Raw genomic sequence first — 21,296 nt, forward strand, 5'->3', positions numbered from 1 at the left:
TATTTTTTTTTTTTTCAAAAATAATAATTAACCTTACTAATTTCAAATTTGATATTTGAGAGTTTAGATCTAATGTTATCGCATTTTGATTTTAAAATATAAAGACTAGCTTATGAAACAATTATTCTAAAACATGACTAGTTAACAACCGCAAAAATTTTTTACTTATCTTTCTTAACTGAATAACCTTACTTTTTTGGAAGATTTCACTAAATTAGTTTTCAGAACAGTGGTATTATAAATACCACCGCCATAGCAAACCTGCAGACTGAGCTAATTTCCGTTGATGTCAGATTGATTCCCTAATTAAATAGCATTTTAACAAGTACTTTGGTTTGCTGCTACAGGGAAGGTAATTAAATGTTATTAAGAGGGTTTTTTTTATTAAAATACTAATAGTTTAGTATGAAATAATTTGATCAAAATATGTTCATAAACAAGCAAACTACTTACTGTTTTGCTTATTCTCCATAAAATCACATTTGAATTTTCCATTGCTCCCCAATGTTCCATATACAAAATTATTTGTTTTTTAAGCTCTACCTGGTGGTTTAAATAAGAATATCATATTAAACTGTTTTTTCTTTGATTCATTTTTGCCCATTTGTACTGGGAAATGGGCCTTTCTGTTTAGACTCAGTTCCATGATTGCTTTTGTGTAAGACTTAAGTGAAATACACATTCCATTTATTTAGCTAAGCCTACAGCAAAACATCTCTGTAGAACATTTTTTTATTACTCAATACAGAGACTAGCTATTTTCAATAACAGCTGATATCAAAGAAATTAAGTAATTGTTTCCCCCGAAAGTGAAATGCTATCAGCTGATTTTCCCCTGTTCTCAATCAGTTCCCAATTTTTCAACTATACACACTGGTGTTTTTTTTTTTTTGTTTATTTCAATTATTTTTATTGTTGAAACCAGCTGGTTTTGTTGTTTAGCAATACAAATGATTACTTAACAATGATTACTGCACAATGAACATAACCTTAAAAATAAAATTCATATTGTTATCTAGGTTTGCTATAACCTAAGATTCCTATATTAATATTGTTAGTTCTAAATTATTAATTTTACCGAGGTCTGTAATTCTTTATGTATTTTTGGGCAATAAGGATTTGACTTTGGTAAAAGTCAATGAGAATATTAATTAACAAAAGCTCATAAGTTAGATGGTTGTATGACTAGTTTCAAAAATGTAGACCATTTCAATTGTATTGTTGAAATTTAGTAGTGTTTATTTTTTATATATAGCTGGACCTGGCAGTCTATTGTGTTTTATTTAATATCTCTAATTTGTGAGTCTATGACAAAAAATGACAACTTAAGTTGTATCAGGATCTTTTGGTGTTTTTTTAAATTTTTTTGGAATCTGGAAAAAAAATATTTTTTACAGCTTTGAAATCATGTAATTAATTGTAAGTGAAGATGTTATCAACCAAAAAGTATATAAATCTTTGTAAAGCTCCATTGTTTCATATCAAATAGTAGAGCCAATGATAAGAATCACCATTATATGTCATATACCTTTATTAAAATCAATTATTTTATATTAAACCTTTATTTGTATTCTATAAAAAAGATTACCCTGTATTGGTTATTCCATGATTGGAAGACTATGATTTTTTGTAGGAAGCAATGTTGTGCTTATTAACATTTGGGAATATCTTACCTAAGTAAACCTTCCCAATAAGAAATACCCCCGCCGCAGCAAACCTGCAGACTAAGCGAATTTCAACTTGTCTGATTAAATTTTTACTAAAATATTTCCATAAATAAGACATATTTATTCCCAATTTAAATAACTTTAGATTTAACGAGGGCTTAGGTTTGCTGCTACAAGGAAGGTAAAAAGTGTTTTTGACCATACGTCAACAGTATAGGATGAAATAAATAAATTTGCCAAATGTTATTAATATATCCATAAACAAGTAAACTACAACAGTTTTCATTCTCCATAAGAAAAACATGGTAATTTTAAATTACACTATTTTTGAATTTTCTCTATGACCGTTAGGCATACAACAGCGCTTCAATATACCATATTACTTTTTTGTAAGCTCTACAAAACGGTTTAGAAAGAAATTGCAATTTTTTTTGTTTTTAGGGTCAAAAATTGGAAAACCCCAGTTTTACCCCATAAACCCCCATTCCCATGGTACGATTATGCTCGTTCGCAAACTCATTAGAATAAATGTAGGTTAACACGTTTGTACCAAATTTCATCAAAATCTGAATATCTTTGCTTGAGTTATCGCGCTAACGGACATATATATATATATATATATATATGAATTTGAACGGATGGTGTTTTTGGCCTCTAGGGATCTCAAAACAAAATTAAATTGGCCCTGGATCCAGGTATTACCATGAGTACTACGGTAATAGCTTCCTATATGGGAAATTTGCTAAAAAGTCATTATTAGTATTAGGAAAGACCAATAACTAATTTTGTACCCTTGAAATGGATAAAACTCTATAGACACTAATAATATTACAGAAATTCAATTTATATCCATCGGAGTGATTAACTAATGTCTTTTTATTCAATTTGGCTCTAACAAAGTAATTTTAAGTGTGGTAAACAACAACTAAATTGAAGTATATTTTAATCTGCTTGCATCTTTGAATGTTAAATAAAGTCGAGCCTTACAAAATATGTATTAGCATACAATTAATTATGATGATTGTTTTAAAATAATGATGCCAAGCCTCCCCATGTTACAAACCAGCTTTTCTTTGACAGCTTCTACAGATTTCCAATAAGTTAGTTTAAAACTCCATAAAATATTACAAATTGTAATTTCATCATCATTACAAAAATTATTATTACGCTACCTACCTTTGCTATAAAAATATGCAATTGCAATACTGTATTTCAAACTCTTAAAATAATATAAATGTAAAAAATGTCTGAAATAAGCTGTGTTGGCATACAATTTTTCTGAGGGCTACTTTTCTAATATAATTAGGGTATTGTTCCAAAAAACTAAGGTTTGTAAAATCCAATTATTAAGTAAATTTTTATTTAAAGTAAATAGTTGTTATTTGTGTTACTTGTTGATATAATCTACTTTTGAATTGCTAGTTTTGTTCTGTAAATCATATCCTTATTTATGTGTTTTGGGATAAAAACTTGTCAGTTTTTTTTTTCAAAATCTGATACAGTAATAATTTTATTGTGCTAATTACCTATTTACTTACTGTCCTTGATTGATGAAACACATACTTAAAAATTATCTTTTCTGACAGTGTTATAGTATAGAATTTGAATATCCACCCCCCCCCCCCCCAAATTTATTTTATTTATAGCAAATAGATAAAATCTTAAATTTTTGTAATTTCTACAGTAGGCTACCATAATCATTGTGCAATTCATAAGAGACTGTAAAAATGTATACACAACAAAATATACTTATTCAATAACACGGTCATAATTTTTAAGAAGAAATTTAAAGATAAAATAAACTTGAAATAATATTAGCCATTGATGCCTTTATTCCAAAAATATCTAGTCAGTAAGTTTTTTTTAATAAATATGCAAGCAAAATTTAAGCTGCTTTATATAAAACTGAGCAGTGTACTAAGAGTTGTGTTTTTTAAAATAATTTTCTAATTGGTCCAGGGAGTTATTGTTTGAATGAGTGTGTGTGGCTTAACAAATTTCTAGCCTTAGAGTAAAATACTGTAAGATAAGTCAGTATTTATATGTGCCAAAATCTAAATTATGTTCACATAATTTTATTTTGTAATATTTACTTTGGCTTATTGTTTATGTCATATATTTTTTCTCCTATATAATCTTGGTATATAATTTTATAAAAGCATAGCACTTTGTGTATTCATATTTTTTCCTATAGGGGTCAGCCCCTTGATTGTACAGCAGTCAAAGCTTATCAGTCAATATTCTAGTCTTGTTACTTCTTCATATAGCCGCTCGACACAAGTATCCCTGTGCCTTCTTCTTCCTCTCTGAGCAAGTGGCCTTCCACTTTCCGTAATTTGTTATCGACTTTGTTAGTCTTTCCAAAGAAACATTAAGTTTGTTTATTCAGAATTCCTGCAATAAACCCCTACTTCGATGGAAAGCCTTGTCCTAATTTTAAGCTTATTTCTTGTACAAAGTTTTAATTTAATAATCGTTGAGTCAGAGAGGCCATCTGCTTCATTTTGGTTTTACATTGCGTCAAAATAGTGTGAATTTTGAGGCATGTTATAGTGCTAACTACATTTGTACATATACATTGATAATATAATTATATTTTATGATTTGTTTCATTTTGTACTGTATATTATGAACCATTGGTCTCATGTAAGATCCATGCAGACGATAAAATTATTATATCAATTTTAACTGTTGCTTGATTTCTACCTAATAACATGTTGGTAATATGTGGTCAAGCCGAAAAACTGTTTTAAATTAAAATTTTTATCTCACACTCTTTTACAAAAGTGTGTTTTGTACTGTACTCCTGGTTGCAAGTAGGCAACATATTGTTAAAAAAAATTAAAGAGGAAATCAAAAGTGCCAGTAGTTCATAGCAGAATTTATTTGTATTTGTATGTAATAGAATGAAGCTACGTAAGGCATATTATTCAAAATTATCTAAATAACTCCGAAAATTAGAAAATATATTTACTTTTGTCATGGACAGCCTAAATAATTTCAAAACTTCAATTGAGAAAATATGTTTGACTCTTGAAAACTATCAAAATCAAAACTTTGATTACTAAGGTTATTAATCAAGTCCATACCTTCTCATTAATGTAATGCATTAATGGTCTTTCAGCCTCTCATACGAATAAATAAGGTGTTATGTTTAAGATGATTTATCACTTAGGCATAATAGTACAGGTAAAACTCACCTAAGAAAACATAAAAATTAGTCCATTCATGAAACTTGCAGGAAATTTAGTAATTACCATTAGGTTTTGAAATCTGAAGAGTCCCTAGTGATTGTGGGGGTGGAAGTACCATTTTATGGGGGTTAAAGTTTATGGGGGTAGTGATTTTGAGAAAATTTTTATTTATGGGATCCAAGCAAGTGAGGTATTGTTTTCTATGTTTCTTAGGATGCACAATGGATAAATAACAAAATAAAAGCAATACAACCAACAGTTTATTAGAAAAAGACTAATTTTTTATGACAAACTAAATATGTCAAATTAATTAAGGTAAAATAATCCAGTTAATATCAATTATTACAAAACTGGACATGAGTCTGTGTCACATGTTAAAGTTGTGAGAAAAAATAACCAAGAAACTGGTAGTTTCACCTCTTTAACCACCACGTGTCATATTGTTCATCAGCTACTGATGCATCTTCACCATCCATGGAATGGTGAGGGTCTCTAACTCGTTCTTCTCCATCGTCGTCTTGACTTGACACTGACAGCTAAGTGAGTATGGGTAGTAGAAAAATATTTCCGTTGTGGTGGTGATCCTGCGACTTAGGGCGAAGATAATATATGAGACCAAGAATGTAAAACCGCTCGGACCCCAATTTTTAAGGACCTTGGTCGCCCGTAGTGACGTCATCAATATGTTGCTCGTAAGAGGGTGCTGGGTCGCTATGAATTGGTTATACTGTAATACCAAAACGCCTAAACCGATTTTAATAAAATTTGGCTTTCAAGTGCTTGAATACGATATATAATCCCAGTTTGTCAATGGTCGAGTTTGATTAGGTCATTTCAAAATGGCGGCCGTTAATCACTAAAATAATTAAAAATTGTTTAGTGTTTTGTTTTATCAACTCTCTCCAGAAATCTGCAGCAATCTTTCATTTTCCTTGCAATCATAGGTTGTGATGGAAATCTCTGTATTTCCTGGAATAGGCAAAATACCCCCACTGCAACAAACCTGCAGATTAAATGAGTTTCCATTTGCCTGATTTGATTTTCAATTAAATATATTTTAATTGAATTTAATTAATACCTAGGTTTGCTGCTACGGAGAGGATAATAAAGTGTGTTTTTTTTTTATTGAAATATTAATAGCCAAGGTCAAAATAAATAAATTTGCCAAGTTTTATCAAAATATATCCTTAAACGAGCAAACTACAACAGTTTACTTATTCTCCATAAGAATAAAATGAGAATGATAAATTTACAATTTTGGAATTTTCTCAGTAGGTAACCAATATTTGTACAAAAACACTTCAATAAACAAAATTATTGGTTTTTAAGGTATTCAAAATCATCATGGTATCCACAATTGTTTAGAGAGAAATTGGAAAATTTTATGTGTAGAGGGTTAATCATGACAAAACCCAATTTTGACCCCATAAATCCCCCCAAAAACCCCGTTCCCATTTTCTGATCATGCTGGATTGCGAACTCGTTAAAATCAATCTAAAGATTTTTTGTACTTTTCTATATGATATAACATCAAACTTTAACAGCGTTAATGACTGTAGACGTGTACTTTTTTAAGTATGTTAGCACGATAACTCAAGCAAAAATGACCCAATGTTGACGAAATTTGGTAAAAACGTGTAAACCTAAGTTTACTCGAACGGGTTTTCGAACCAGCATGATCGAACCATGAGAACAGGGTTTTCTGGGGGATTTATGGGGTAAAAATTGGGTTTTCTCATGTTTCCCCCTCTAAACGTAAAATTTTCGAATTTCTCCCTAAGCCATTTTGAATACCATGATTGGATATTTTGCTAGTTATTGGTTATATTTTGATAAAACTTGGAAAATTCATTTATTTTAACCTATTCATATTTTAATTAAAAAAACACACTTTATTACCCTCCCCGTTGCAGCAAACCTAGTTAACACTAATTAAACTTTAGGTTATTAAAATAGATTTAATTTAAAATCAAATCAGGCAAATGGAAACTCACTTAATCTGCAGGTTTTGCTGCGGTGGGGGTATTTTGCCTATTCCATGAAATGTAGAAACGGCATCACAACCTGTCATTGCAAGGAAAATGAAAGATTGCTGCAGATTTCTGGAGAGAGTTAATAAAACAAAACACTAAACAATTTTTTTAATTATTTTAGTGATTAACGGCCGCCATTTTGAAATGGCCTAATCAAACTCGACCATTGACAAACTGGGATTAGATATCGTATTCAAGCACTTGTGTGCCAAATTTCATTAAAATCGGTTCAGGCATTTATTAATTTATAGCGACCCAGCATCCTCTTACGATCACCATATTGATGACGTCATTACGGGCGACCAAGGTCCTTAAAATTGGGGTCCGAGCGGTTTTTACATTCTTGGTCTTATATATTATCTTCGCCCTAAGTCGCAGGATGACCGCCAGAACTGAAATATTTTTGCTACCCATACTTAGCCATCCGTTATAAGTCAAGACGACGATGGAGAAGAACGAGTTAGAGACCCTCACCATTCCATGGATGATGAAGGTGCATCAGTAGCTGATGAACAATATGACTTGTGGTGGTTAAAGAGGCGAAACTACCAGTTTCTTGGTTAATTTTTCTCACAACTTTAACATATGACACAGACTCATAGTCATTTTTTTAATACAGTAATTGATATTAACTGGATTATTTTACCTTAATTAATTTGTCATATTTAGTTTTTCATTAAAAAATTAGTCTTTTTCTAATAAACTGTTGGTTGTATTGCTTTTATTTTGTTATTTTTCAATTCTGCATCCTAAGAAACATAGAAAACGACACCTCACTTGCTTGGATCCCAAAAATAAAAATTTTCTTAAAATCACTACCCCACCCCTATAAACTTAAACCCCCATAAAATGGTACTTCCACCCCCACAATCACTAGGGACTCTTCAGATTTCAAAACCTAATGGTTATTACTAAGTTTCCTGCAAGTTTCATGAATGGACTAATTTTTATGTTTTCTACTGGATTTTTAGTATAATTTTACCTGTACTATAAATATTTACTCTAATGCAATTTGGGTTAAAATTTATTGATTTTACAAAGATGGTAAAAATTACCCAGCTGGGCTTAAAATATGGGCCTTGTTATCCTACTTCCTACTTATAATAATCCTACTAATATTATAAGTGAGAAAGTTTGGATGTATGTATGGGTTTGTGACGAGTAAACGCGAAAAATACTGGTCGGATTGGGCTGAAATTTGGTGTGACTACAGCTCACATTCCCGATTAACATATACAGTAGACACATTCTTATATCAAAAATCCTTTCGGGTTCTTCCCATTGGCTCTAAGAGTTTCCTATGCAGTGGCTGATGTAGAACAATCACAAGGAGGGGGTGAAACAAGGGGTTCCGGGGTACCCCCTTGAAAAATTTGTGCAAACAAAGTCTCCTAAATGTCAGTTTTATACCATTTCTTTGTCCAAAGTTAGTGTGACAAATTATTTTAAGAAATGTGTATGCACTACTGTATTATACACAATGTGGGGCAGTTCGCCCCCCTTCTGGATCCGCCACTGTTCCTGTTAACCTTATGAGTATTCATATTTAAAAGGATTAAAAGAGTTTTGTCAGCTATTTCAACCACACTTGTTCTATGCCATTAAATTAATTATTTTGCATTTATGACAACATCCAATTTGAACCAACTTGCAACAAAAAGTTGTGAAAAATAAGAATTTAGATTTTTTTTAATTGTTTAGGGGCAGTGGTAGAACACTACCCAGACAGCACACTTTCTCCTCAGGACATCCCACGGATATTGCGACAGGATATGCAAGATATCCCATAGTGGTCCTATGGTCAACCTGGGATATCACAGGATATCCACAGGAATGCGTAATGTCCCCGCCCGGGGATGTCCTACGGATAAGCTCACACGCATATCCGTGGGACATCCGAGGTCATCCCAGGGTAGTCCTCAGGACATTCTCAGGACATATGGGACTACTATGGGATGTCCCTGGGATAAAGTGTGGTCTGGGCCTGAACATAAAAAACACAAAATAATATAGATTTAGTATGAAAAGCTTAATTATAAGTTTAGTAAATTGATCAAATAGTTAATAAACACAAATTTTGAAGAAAAAAATGAGAAAAAAGTTTTTGGCCCAGACGGGATTCGAACTTGGTACCTTCGCCTTATGAGCCTCTTACCTTACCTCCTGAGCTATCTGCGCTTGATGATTATGGGTGTTTTCAAGTGGTGAAAGAGTAGCCGACAGTTGCAATGGTCGCAATACTTAAAATATTTTTGATACTACAGTATAGGCTATATATGCTTCTGTTTATCTGTTTAGGCCTCAAGTAGTTGAATTGTTTTTCTAGTAGTTGGAGAGGATACTGGTATTTGAATATAGATTATTTAATCACCATTAGATTAGCACTGATATAATTGATTGTCATATGATTAAAATTAGTTTTTGGTTGTTTTATTAATTTAAAGTTAGAATTAAATTCACATTTCCCACAATTATGATAGAACTCTAGTTTTCCTGAACTCAGTGGTAGTAATATGTCAGTAAAGTAAAGTCAACCCTTGCTAGCCATAGTATTAACAAGACATATTTTCAATCTGGGAAACCTTAAACTTTTAAAATAAATTATAAAACCTCAACATCTTAATGCGTGGGAATCTTATTTTTAGAAAAAAAAACAGACCAAAATTATTTGTTAAATAATGAAGACGGCCCAATTATAAATTCGGAATTACTGAAAATAATTACATCAAGAACAACACTGTAACATATCCAAAATTCAAAAGATTAATTTTTCTTATATTATTTTTTATTTTTCCAATATCCTTTAAATCATCTGTTTTAACTTTGTTTAAAATTAATTTATTAAGTAAAAATATTTACTTTTTGTACTAGTGTAAACACAGCCTGAAGATGGAAACCAAGTTTCTGAAAGCACTAGTGAAAAAAAAAAACAAATTATTATATATTGGCCTTGTTGAACATTTAAACTTAGATATACATTTCATCAGTGGTAGTATTTTTTTTCTTCAGTTTGTTACCGGGACATTACGGGACATTACAGGATATCCAGTGGATTTTGTACATGTCCCGGGATGTCATGGGACATTCTGGGATATCCTATGGCATTCGTACATATCCCGGGACTTTACAGGATATCCTGAGGTTAACTTACAAATCCCGGGACATTACGGTATATTGTAGGATATCCTGTGGATTTCGTACTCGTCCCGGGATTTTGCGGGATATCCTGAGGATAGCGTACATATCCCGAGACATTCTCAGGACATATGGGACTACTATGGGATGTCCCTGGGATAAAGTGTGCTGTCTGGGTATTGCTATGGTAGATGGGCTATACTATAGTACCGTAAATTGAAAGAACCAAATTTGCTAACGTGTCCTCTTCCATTGCAAACACAACACACCAATTATAACTGCAATAAGCATTTTATACTTACGCCAACCCCATACGAAGAACGGGTTACTTGCTAGTATTGTTATAAAAAGTGCCAAGGTCTACCAAGAAGGTAGGTAGGGTGTAATGCAAAATTGATATTTTTTGCACAATTTACAGAAATTTCCATAATTTTGGTTGCATGTTCTTTCATTATGACAATTATCAATTTTTTTTACTCTAATAAATTGTTTGATGATAAGTCAATAATAAATCCTTTTTCTTAAAAAGGAATTAAACTTCAAGCAAGTTCTGTTTTGGTGATATTTTACCCAAAGTTCCCAGCCTAATGCCATTTTACAGGGGTAGTAAAATTATTTTTTTAATGTTTTATTTCTGAATTGGATAGGTAGGGATCAGGGAAGGAAATCATATTACTGTAACTGAGTTTTCTTTGACTCAGTGATGACTTATCTTTTTGAAGGGCTCCAAACCTCTGAATCTCTTCTAATAGGCATTATCAAATTCTAAAATCAAATTATTTGAGAGGACACTCACTATAACTCTAGTGTTTATTTTATAAGGCCAGATGATTTTTGATCAGCCAGGGCCACTAATTAAACCAACAAGTCCAATGATCAAGAACAGCTCAGCCCAGCTTCAACAGTAATGGGTTTTTTTACGGAGAGGGGAAATGTTTTTACGCATACATGTAGCCTGCCTGTAATGTAACACCCTGAATTTATCATACTTACTCACTAAATATCCCTCTTCTCTGTTTGGCACAGACCTGGGATTGTTTGTCACATCAAGCCAGGCCCCCCTAAGCACTCACCCAGTGCTCGCACCGTTTCTGGCATTCAGTTCGTCTTGACCTAGCCTGCATCCTATGATCAGACTCGATCTTCTTTCGCATGGAGAATACCGTGGGCACAATATGACACACACAGTCCCAAGTGCATTCATCCCCCATTTTCGTCGGTTATCATCATGACCATGCCCATCATCAGAGTGATACATACTACTGAGCCTCCAGGTGGCAGGCACCTTTCCCAATGCGGGGAGTGGAAGAAAGTATATAATGCTCCGCGTCATCGAGAATGCCCAGGCAGTAGGTGCAATAGGTGACAGGGCTTTGCCCGTCCTAAACTGGTACGACCCGGGAAAAGCAGGGACCTGAGTCTGAGAAACCGGGAGGAATCCAATCCACCTCTCCGTACCACCTACAAAAACAAAGGTTGGACCTGCTGAATCAGTTGCCTGGTCCAGTTTCCCCATGTCTCCTGTTCCCAGCTCTCCTGATGGGAGAGCCAGTCGTTGCGGGCTCTTCTCCGCTACCAAAAGCTAGACGAGGATAACTTCAGTGACCACCAGGACGGTGGGTCCAGACACTATGGTAGGTAGGTGGTACCATGAGTGCTTCCTGACTCTGCACCATCCTGTACCTCCTTATTGAGCGCGTCTGCCCACATTTCCGCTTTGTACATGAGTACAGACTTGATCACAGACATCAACAGCCATCTGCAACTGGACCTCTGACCTTGATCTGTCTCCACCAGTTCTGTTTACCATGAGACCCCAAATATACTTAGCTGTGGAACGATGGTTCGGACTTCGCAACGTCCTCTATCCTCAATAATATTTGGTTCGGATTCCACGACAAACTGTAGGTCCCTTGTGCCATTGGATGTGTGGGCTATTAATTAACAGCTGTGTCTAAGCATTCAGGGCCAGGGATAGTAAGCTACTATCCCCGGCCCTGTAAGCATTGACGGTCTAAGTAAGGAACATGTCGGCCTTAGTCAATAGTCGCCAACAAGATGACTACAAGTACAAGATCGCGCCACTCACCCTACACTCGTCTCCATTAAAATACCTTGGCTTTTATTATTAGTTCGACACTTGGCTTAATACCTTTGAATGGTCGCTATTATAAGACTAAAGCATGGATAAAATATACTCCTTGAGGAGTATGGTTTATCTATGATCTAGCTTTTCACTGCTATAGGCCTACACATTGTAATTTTGAAAATATTTGACATATATTTGAAGTTGACGATTTAGTAATGATGATAAATATAGAATAGGGAATTTTTATTGAGTAATAACTTATTTTATATTTATAATTGATAACATTACTTACTTACTGATAACATTTAACTTGATACTCTTATTTTATGACAGACATTAATATATTCATTGAAAGATTATTAATATTGACTCTTTGTACGATTCGACATTTTCCTACTCCCTGTAAAACTGGCATACCTAACCTACTCTATGGTACTTGTTTTGTCAACAACAACAGTTTCAACCATGAACCAACTGTCATTGGACTTTTATTCGGTTCCGGTGCTTCCTTCCTCATCGGCTGCGGCTCTTTCTTTACGCGTTTCTATTACACGGCCACGTTTATTTTAACAGAATGGGTAAGTAACTTAGATGCAATTATTAAGATAGTAGATGGGTTTTCACATATACGTAACTTGACATGTACACCGAACACGTTATTGTTTAGGCGAGTAGTTTTTATTATCTCATTTCAGTAGGTTATTTGCGATCGTTTCCACATGCGTTAGTCCATAGCCCAGGCTGTATAGGCTAGGCCTAGGTCCATCTAGGCCTAAAGATTCCTGATGGGTTGACACTTTTCACCTGCCAAGTAGGGTACTGAAAACGGCGGGTAGACTTTATAGTTTACACCCCACATTCGCTATTACTTATATATTAGGCTAACTAGGCCCCTACCAGTTGTTTATGAAATGAAACTAGGCTAATCTAGTCTAACCTAAAGCACAGGTCACACTAGGCTAGCATCCGTGGCGAATTGAGAGAAGCCGCGGTACTTGAGTATTAAACGGAGGCCACCATTACAAAACGCGCCGCGGCACTTATAGAGGGTTAAATTGTTATAGATGTTGTAGTAGAACTACAGTAGAACGTCGATTATCCGAATTAATTGGGGATTGGGGTTGTTCGGATAACTGATTTTTCGGATAATCGGTCAATGACGGGAAAAATACGGGGAACAGGAAATGACGTGAAGGGGATAGCGGCCGGCGGCGATTTGCCGATTTCGCGTCTGTGGATACTGTACAATAATATAAATTTGACTAATTAATTACCGTATAGAGATGTGCGAGTACTTGAGATTTCAAATTCGAGTCGAGTAGCCTACGGCCTTGAAACTCGAGCATATTTTTTAACTCGGCAGTTTCGAGTCGAGTTTGGTTTAAATTAGTAAAAAATCAATATTTGTTAAAATGTAACTTGTGTTTACGTGAAATACTGGATAATATTTACCACTGTAGATTCTACAGTAGGCCTAATACAAACATTTTTCATTGTAGAAATAAGCAAGAGGTAGTTGTCCTAACCTATTTTTTTAGCTGCTACAACAGAATAGGTCAACTCAAAGCAGTCGCCGGCGACTGACTAGTAACTGGCTATGAAAAACAATAGAAGGGTGGGAGGGGTTGTGCAATGACCTCGAAGTGAGCGGGCGTAACACTGAATGAAGTAGCAGGGGTTTGGGGGGAAGGGGGAGGGTCAGACCTTTGAGCTATATTTAGACTTTCACCACTTAGCAGCCGTGCGGTGGCGTAGCGCTACGGCCAGTCGTGATTGGCGCGCGATTTTATTGATTTTTGCTTCTTTCTTCCTTTTGGTTAACCTACGTTTCGGATGACCGGGCTTCGGATAATCGACGTTCTACTGTATTCTAGTATTGTTGTGAGTCGAGCGTTATCAGATGAGTCATGTGTCTACTCGCAGAATCCCCTCCAAGTAGGCCAAGGTCAGGGTCGTTGACCGGAGCGCGCGCCATTACCTGTCATCGCCTGTCACTGTGTCTGGTCAGCTATATCAGTTATAAAATTAAACTATCATAGCCTAACCTAACCAACCAAACTTGCTGATAGTGAAAACATCGAATGAAGGTTTACTAATAATCAGTATTATCATAGCTAAGTTAAGAAACTGTAGGTTAGGTGGCCTCCGTTTAATACTCAAGTACCGAAGCCTCTACTGTCAGCTTAATGTGACCACAGAATTTGCAGCTTGCACTGTCAGCCGACGAGTAAGTTATTTGTCAGCGGCTGGCGAAGTCGGACTTGTTCAACTAGTAGCGAGGCAGCAGCGACTTAGAGGTAACGTGGTCACTTGCTGACGCCAGCCACCAGTGTAGTCTGGCCACCTCTAGAAGTGTGCCATCGGCAACCACAAGTAATTTTCGACTTTATTTTACACAAGCAATGGGTTATGAGCCACCCATGGTGACAAGAACTGAGCTTTAAACTAAGCGACTAAAAGTAACTTAGTAATTTGTAGCACCGAAATGACTGAGCTGAAGTTGTCGTGGAAATAGGTAATTTATTTCTTAAATTTATTCCAAAACTAAACTTGTGGGTGCTTGTACAGTAACTTTAGGTTGTTCCTTCAAAGATGTAGGTAGGGAACGTCAGAGAATCAGCTCATAGCCAAGAGAGTTGTTGCAAAACCTTATCTTTCTTACACATCCTTACAGTTTATAATCACTTAAGATGGTTATGAGGTGCCACGGGCGCTGATCACTAGCAGCTGGTGAGCAGCTTAGTGTGTCCCGCGCTTAACCTAACATGCTGTATGTGAGTAAATGTGGGGTGTAGGCTAAATTAAAGTGTAGGCCTAGAAAAAAACTTCTGATCTGAGTGGAACTAATGGTTAATTTCTGATTAACTTCATTTCTAATTGGTTGTGGTTCTATTGTAATCTCATATTGGTGTGAATCTGGCAATAACTTAGCAACAAGTAGTGCGCACGCTTGTATAAAACTATTGTTGGCCATTTCACGGAGAAAAAAAAAAACTGGTCACGCATCGTAATACCTAAATAGTCATATAATGAAGCACATAATGTTCACGCACACGACAGTACAATAGTCGCAGTTAGTCTGGGCGTGCGGACCCTTGTGTATTAACCACGCCCAAGCCATCAAGACAGCGCTGAGGTGCTGAGCAACCCCAGAGCCTGGCCGTGTGGGCCAGATGTTTTTGGAAATGAGCAATACATTAAACACTCCCCTCTACACCCCCCGCCATAGCGTGGCCGCGCGCCCAGACTAGCTGCGACTACTTTAGGCTACAGTATCTAGGTCGTAGTCTAAGTCATATTTTATACCAGGAACGAATTTTGGTCCTACAAAATTGGCATAAAATTATAAACCAATTTCTCATGTTAAAATCTATTGCTTGCAGTTTTGCGGGACAATACGGCCGCGTAGCGTATTACCCATATATAATCACAAGATAAAGGACACTTTCACACACACAATAGTATCAAGATCATATAGGTACCAGGAACGAATGTGGTCATTCAAAAGGGGCACATTCTTCTTCTTTCACGTGATTATTTAAGCTTTGTCCCGCGTGATATTTTTTGTTCAATCTCAAATATGTGACTTATCATGTTTGAATAGTTGAATTATGTTTTGCTGCAGTAATTAAATCAATATGGGATAGTTTTTTTTTTCTCTAATATTAAATTTAAATAATCAAACTTCAATTATCTCTGTTGATATAGGCCATCTGGATATACGTTTGCAGTAACTTAATGTCAATTAGTTAATTGGCCAAGTAAACCCATGATATTAGTGGTAGGAACACCATAAATGATTATTAGATAAGGTATGTATGTAAGTTGGCTCTATGTTTAAAAGATTTTTTACAAGCCATTGTAACTTGCAGGTAAGCCCCGTGGTTTGCGCACTGCACGTAAACACGTGAACCACCGACGTGAACAACGGTGGGCAGACAAGGACTACAAGAAGGCTCACTTGGGCACGAGATGGAAGGCTAACCCCTTCGGTGGAGCTTCACACGCCAAGGGAATCGTTCTTGAGAAAGTGTAAGTGTTTTTTTTTTTTTGAGGTTTTGAAAAAGCAGTCATCTAGACACCTAGAATTCTTGGTCCACCCTTATTCATAAATATTGAGTGATTAATCTGAATTGCTTGTTATACGTACTGTATGTTAATATGTAAAAAAGCAATTATTAATCGGCTGATCACTGTACGATTGATAGCCCCCCTATCCTTGTGAGGTGGCTTCACAAGAGTTGTCTAAGCGCTTGTATTTTTGTAAAAAAACCAAGTGTTTACTGAAGTCCTCGTATCTCTGAGAACCGACTTGACCTAATTTCATTCTACAAAATCCGTTGCGTTGGAAACTGTTCCCCATGTTTTGTTGGAATGTTGGGGTTGCTTAGCAAATCTGTGTTTCACCTCTTGTGACTCAGAGTTCCTGGTGTTATGTTCCGTAAACATATCATATCTCATGTTATTTTTTTGTTTTCTCTCATCACTTTACGTAGCCTACTTTTGATAGTCTAAGTAAGAAGGGTTTTGGTTTTTGTTTATTCCATCAGTCCAAATAGTATGTTTAAATTTAAGTTTTGCAAATCGATGTCACATGTGGATGCTTAACATAGATATTATGTTGATCACAGAAATATCACAGGAACATTTGCACTAAATAAAGGGTCAACTTTGTTATGAATACACCAACTATAAACCTAGTTCAGGTTACCAAATTGTTTGAATTAAAATTGAAAACAAAAAAGTACTATTTTTAGTCGTTAAATGCCATTTAGGCCTATTGCTTCTTCGATTACAACATCGCATTTGTCTTCCAAGATCATGGTGACACTGTGCTTTTTTCAATTTAATAACACAGGTTTAACTTTGTTTTCAATTTCAATAAATTTGTAATTTTTCCCCAACAAGTGGTTCAGATTAGTGGGACTCTTGGTGAATAGACTGATGGTTACATCTTTAAAATCTCCATATTTAATAGTTATAAATTTTCCTAAACACACTCACATTTTGCTGATTAAGATGGTTACATTTTTCTTCATTTTACCTTGAAGGAGACTTTGTTTCATTTACTCTCACAAGTACACATAACTATAAATAAAAAATAACACATTTAACATAAAAATATAAGTTTGAATCAACAATTATACGATTTTACCTTTAATCAATCAACTATTATCAATCCTTTGTCATGATTTTAGTGGAGTTGAAGCCAAGCAGCCTAACTCCGCTATCCGTAAGTGTGTGCGAGTGCAGCTCATCAAGAACGGAAAGAAGATTACGGCATTCGTCCCCAGAGACGGTTGCCTGAACTACATCGAGGAAAACGACGAGGTCTTGGTTGCAGGATTCGGTCGTAAGGGTCACGCCGTCGGTGACATTCCCGGTAAGAGAGTGTACAAGTCTTGCATCATATTGTTTATAGGCTAACAATTGTCGCATGTCATATCAACTAAAATCATCATACTATGTGTTAAGCTAATTACAAAATTGCAACTGAAACAATGCTACAAAAATAACCAACAGTTTTGCTTAACTGATGTCCATCCCACATTTTAAACTTGTATTCCTGGTTTTTGAAATCCAAAGCTGATTAATTGCACTACACCCATATGGCTCTACCAAGGTTACAGAAAACAAAGTTTGGTCGGAGCAGCAGTTTTCAAACTTGGGTCATCACTCACTAGCTTGGTTTAAAGTAAACAAACTTGTAAAATTCTATAAAAATGTATCCATAAACAAGGTAACTATAACAGTTTACTCAGAGAATGAAGTGTACAAATTTAAAATGATTTCTAAAATACTTTTCCCAATTTAGTAGGGTATGACAGCTGTTTTACAATTAGGCAATTTTTGTAGTATCCTTTTCTCACATGACGTTTACAGTTTAAACTAAAACATTTTACATGTGTATGTTACAGGCGTCCGATTCAAGGTCGTGAAGGTGGCCAACGTATCTCTTCTGGCTCTGTACAAAGAAAAGAAGGAAAGACCAAGATCATAAGTTTTTGTTACTTTTTAAAATATGAACCAATAAAAAAAGTAAAATTTTATTTTTGTTCTTATTTAAACCCTGAATACCTGGGGACCGAGCCATGGCTCGGTGTTGTTTATTTCCATTTTAAAAGCAATATAAAGGAAACTCATGATTTAGTTATAACTAATTTTGGCTTTTAGCGAATTTCCCTATAGGGAAGTAGCTATTACCGTAGGTCTCATGGTAAGACTTAGGCCCGGGACCGATTTACTTTTTCATTTTAATGTCCCCAGAGGCCAAAAACACCATTCGTTCAAATTTTTATATATGTATATATATATATATATATATATATATGTGTCCGTGAACACGATAACTTGAGTAATTTTTATCAGATTTTGATGAAATTTGGTTTGAAGGTGTAAGGCGGGATAAACTTGAATGAGTTCGCGATCCAGCATGATCGGTCCATGGGAACAGGGTTTTATGGGGGGTTTTATGGGGTAAAAATTGGTTTTTCTCACTTTTTACCCTCAAAACACAAAATTTCCCAATTTTTCTCTAAACCTTCTTGAAGAGCTTAAAAAAACAAACAATTCAGTATATCAAAGTGTTTTTGTACGGTTATTGGTTACGGAGAAAACTAAAAAAATGGTAAATTTAAAATTCCCATGTTATTCTTATGGAGAATATTGTAAAATGTTGTAGTTTGCTTGTTTATGGATATATTTTGATCAAACTTGGCCAATTTATTTATTTTATAGTAAGCTATCAATATTTTACTAAAAACACACTACTTTATTAGTTTCCTTGTAGCAGCAAACCTAGGTACTCGTTAAACCTAATGTTATTTAAATAGATCAATTGAAAATCAATTCGGCCAAATGGAAATTCGCTTAGACGGCAGGTTTGCTGCGGCGGGGGTATTTTTTTAGCGAATTTCCCTATAGGGAAGTAGCTATTACCGTAGGTCTCATGGTAAGACTTAGGCCCGGGACCGATTTACTTTTTCATTTTAATGTCCCCAGAGGCCAAAAACACCATTCGTTCAAATTTTTATATATGTATATATATATATATATATATATATATGTGTCCGTGAACACGATAACTTGAGTAATTTTTATCAGATTTTGATGAAATTTGGTTTGAAGGTGTAAGGCGGGATAAACTTGAATGAGTTCGCGATCCAGCATGATCGGTCCATGGGAACAGGGTTTTATGGGGGGTTTTATGGGGTAAAAATTGGTTTTTCTCACTTTTTACCCTCAAAACACAAAATTTCCCAATTTTTCTCTAAACCTTCTTGAAGAGCTTAAAAAAACAAACAATTCAGTATATCAAAGTGTTTTTGTACGGTTATTGGTTACGGAGAAAACTAAAAAAATGGTAAATTTAAAATTCCCATGTTATTCTTATGGAGAATATTGTAAAATGTTGTAGTTTGCTTGTTTATGGATATATTTTGATCAAACTTGGCCAATTTATTTATTTTATAGTAAGCTATCAATATTTTACTAAAAACACACTACTTTATTAGTTTCCTTGTAGCAGCAAACCTAGGTACTCGTTAAACCTAATGTTATTTAAATAGATCAATTGAAAATCAATTCGGCCAAATGGAAATTCGCTTAGACGGCAGGTTTGCTGCGGCGGGGGTATTTTTTTAAGTTTCAGTGGAATTTCAATTAACTATGATGGGAATTTTAACCCGGCAATTTACAACACATTAATTTATTTTACAGTTGATAGTAAAAATGACTTGTTTGTCCTATCAGGATTCACACTTTCTGGAAAGTCAGGGAATTAATTTTGGCTTTAAGCTTAAAAATAATACTGCAATGACAAAAAAAACTAAAGTGGAGTCTGTCCACTCAAAAAATCATCAAAAACCATAAAAAAAACTGTATACCGTACTTGTATATTTTTATGCAATTCTGTGAGGTTAAATTTCTAAGCAATGTGTTCTCAGTTTTGGCATCAAATTACCAATTTGCTGTCAGACAGTCTGCTGCGTGAGGGAAACCAGACATTTATTTAACACTAGCAGAGTACCCGTCCATCGTACGGATGTGGCAAATAAGAATAATACTTATTGCAGTTATACTCGATCTTTCCTTTTGCAATGTGAGAAGACACGGTTTAAGAAAATTAGCTGCCTCAAATTTACGGTATGCTATAGTATTATACATCTACCATAGCCATAATGTTCTACCACTTCACCTACACAATAGAGAAAGATAGATTATTAAAAATTCACAAATTATTCATGAAATTAAAAACATAACCATACTGTAAACAATCCTACTTTGACAGTTCTCATTGCGTATCACAGTGTTTTGTTGCTGCTTAGTTCGAATTAGCTGATTTCATAAAAAAATGAAAAAATAATAGTGCTGCACCTTGTTGGTGTATCTTATAAATTTTTAATTGCATATCATAGAACCAACTAGTTGAAATAGCTGGTTAAATTCTTTAATTCACTTTAAATATGAACTAGTTGAACCCCGTCGAAATCGACGGTTAATCTTGAGGTTTTATGTAAATTCAGCTAACTGCGTTGGATAGAGTGAAGTCATTAAAATCTTAGTTATATGAAGGGAGGATAAGCAATAATAAGCATGACGATTGTGTTCCCTAAAAAACGTGATTGATGAATTCGTTTAACACAATATTTCCTACCTTTCTTTTTATCGGCTTTAGGTTGCCCAAAAGGTTTTTTAGGAGTCTTATAATTGTTTGTTCATGAGTTTGTTTCATACCAAAGCCACTTTCACTATATGGGAGAATGAGTTCATATAATTAGTCTATCATGTTACGGAAAGAGTCAATATTTATTACTAACCACTAATTCCATCTGCTTTAGGAAAATCATTCAGATTGTATCCGGATTTATAAGTAGGCTAAATCTTCATCTTTTTTTTTTTTTGATAAAAATATCTAATTCTCCAGAAAGCAGTAACATTCTTACTTCGATCTCAGCAATTTTAAATCCTTCTCTTGCCACATCGACCCATGTATTTAATCATCCTGTTCTTACTTGATAATTCATTAACTTAGGGGTAGTTTTGCCTTGACCATATAGATCACATAAAGCTGTGCATGTATTTCGTGGATTGGAATGAACCATAATTGTAGGAAGTTTTATCACAAATCTTGAACATTTGCGGAACCAAATCCATAGCCTAGTCCAGCATTGGTAAC

At 34.8% G+C, this 21,296-nt stretch overlaps 1 protein-coding gene across 1 annotated transcript; it reads left to right on the top strand.

Annotated features, from left to right (window-relative positions):
• The first annotated feature begins 12,588 nt into the window (after positions 1 to 12,588).
• On the top strand, positions 12,589 to 18,168 carry LOC128994518 (40S ribosomal protein S23). Its single transcript, XM_054419128.1, has 4 exons — positions 12,589 to 12,696; positions 15,991 to 16,150; positions 17,317 to 17,501; positions 18,037 to 18,168. Exons 1-4 carry the CDS (start codon positions 12,693 to 12,695, stop codon positions 18,117 to 18,119), a joined length of 432 nt encoding a protein of 143 aa, XP_054275103.1. The 5' UTR covers positions 12,589 to 12,692; the 3' UTR covers positions 18,120 to 18,168.
• Positions 18,169 to 21,296: the final 3,128 nt, after the last annotated feature.

This window comes from Macrosteles quadrilineatus, unplaced genomic scaffold (assembly GCF_028750875.1).
Source record: "Macrosteles quadrilineatus isolate MER2022 unplaced genomic scaffold, UCM_ALF_1.0 Scaffold_5__1_contigs__length_97177068, whole genome shotgun sequence".
NCBI lineage: Eukaryota > Metazoa > Arthropoda > Insecta > Hemiptera > Cicadellidae > Macrosteles > Macrosteles quadrilineatus.

Coding starts and splice junctions, on each gene's coding strand:
- LOC128994518 (XM_054419128.1), top strand. Junction 16,151..17,316: donor GGAATCGTTCTTGAGAAAGT/GTAAGTGTTTTT, acceptor TCATGATTTTAG/TGGAGTTGAAGCCAAGCAGC. Junction 17,502..18,036: donor CGCCGTCGGTGACATTCCCG/GTAAGAGAGTGT, acceptor TGTATGTTACAG/GCGTCCGATTCAAGGTCGTG.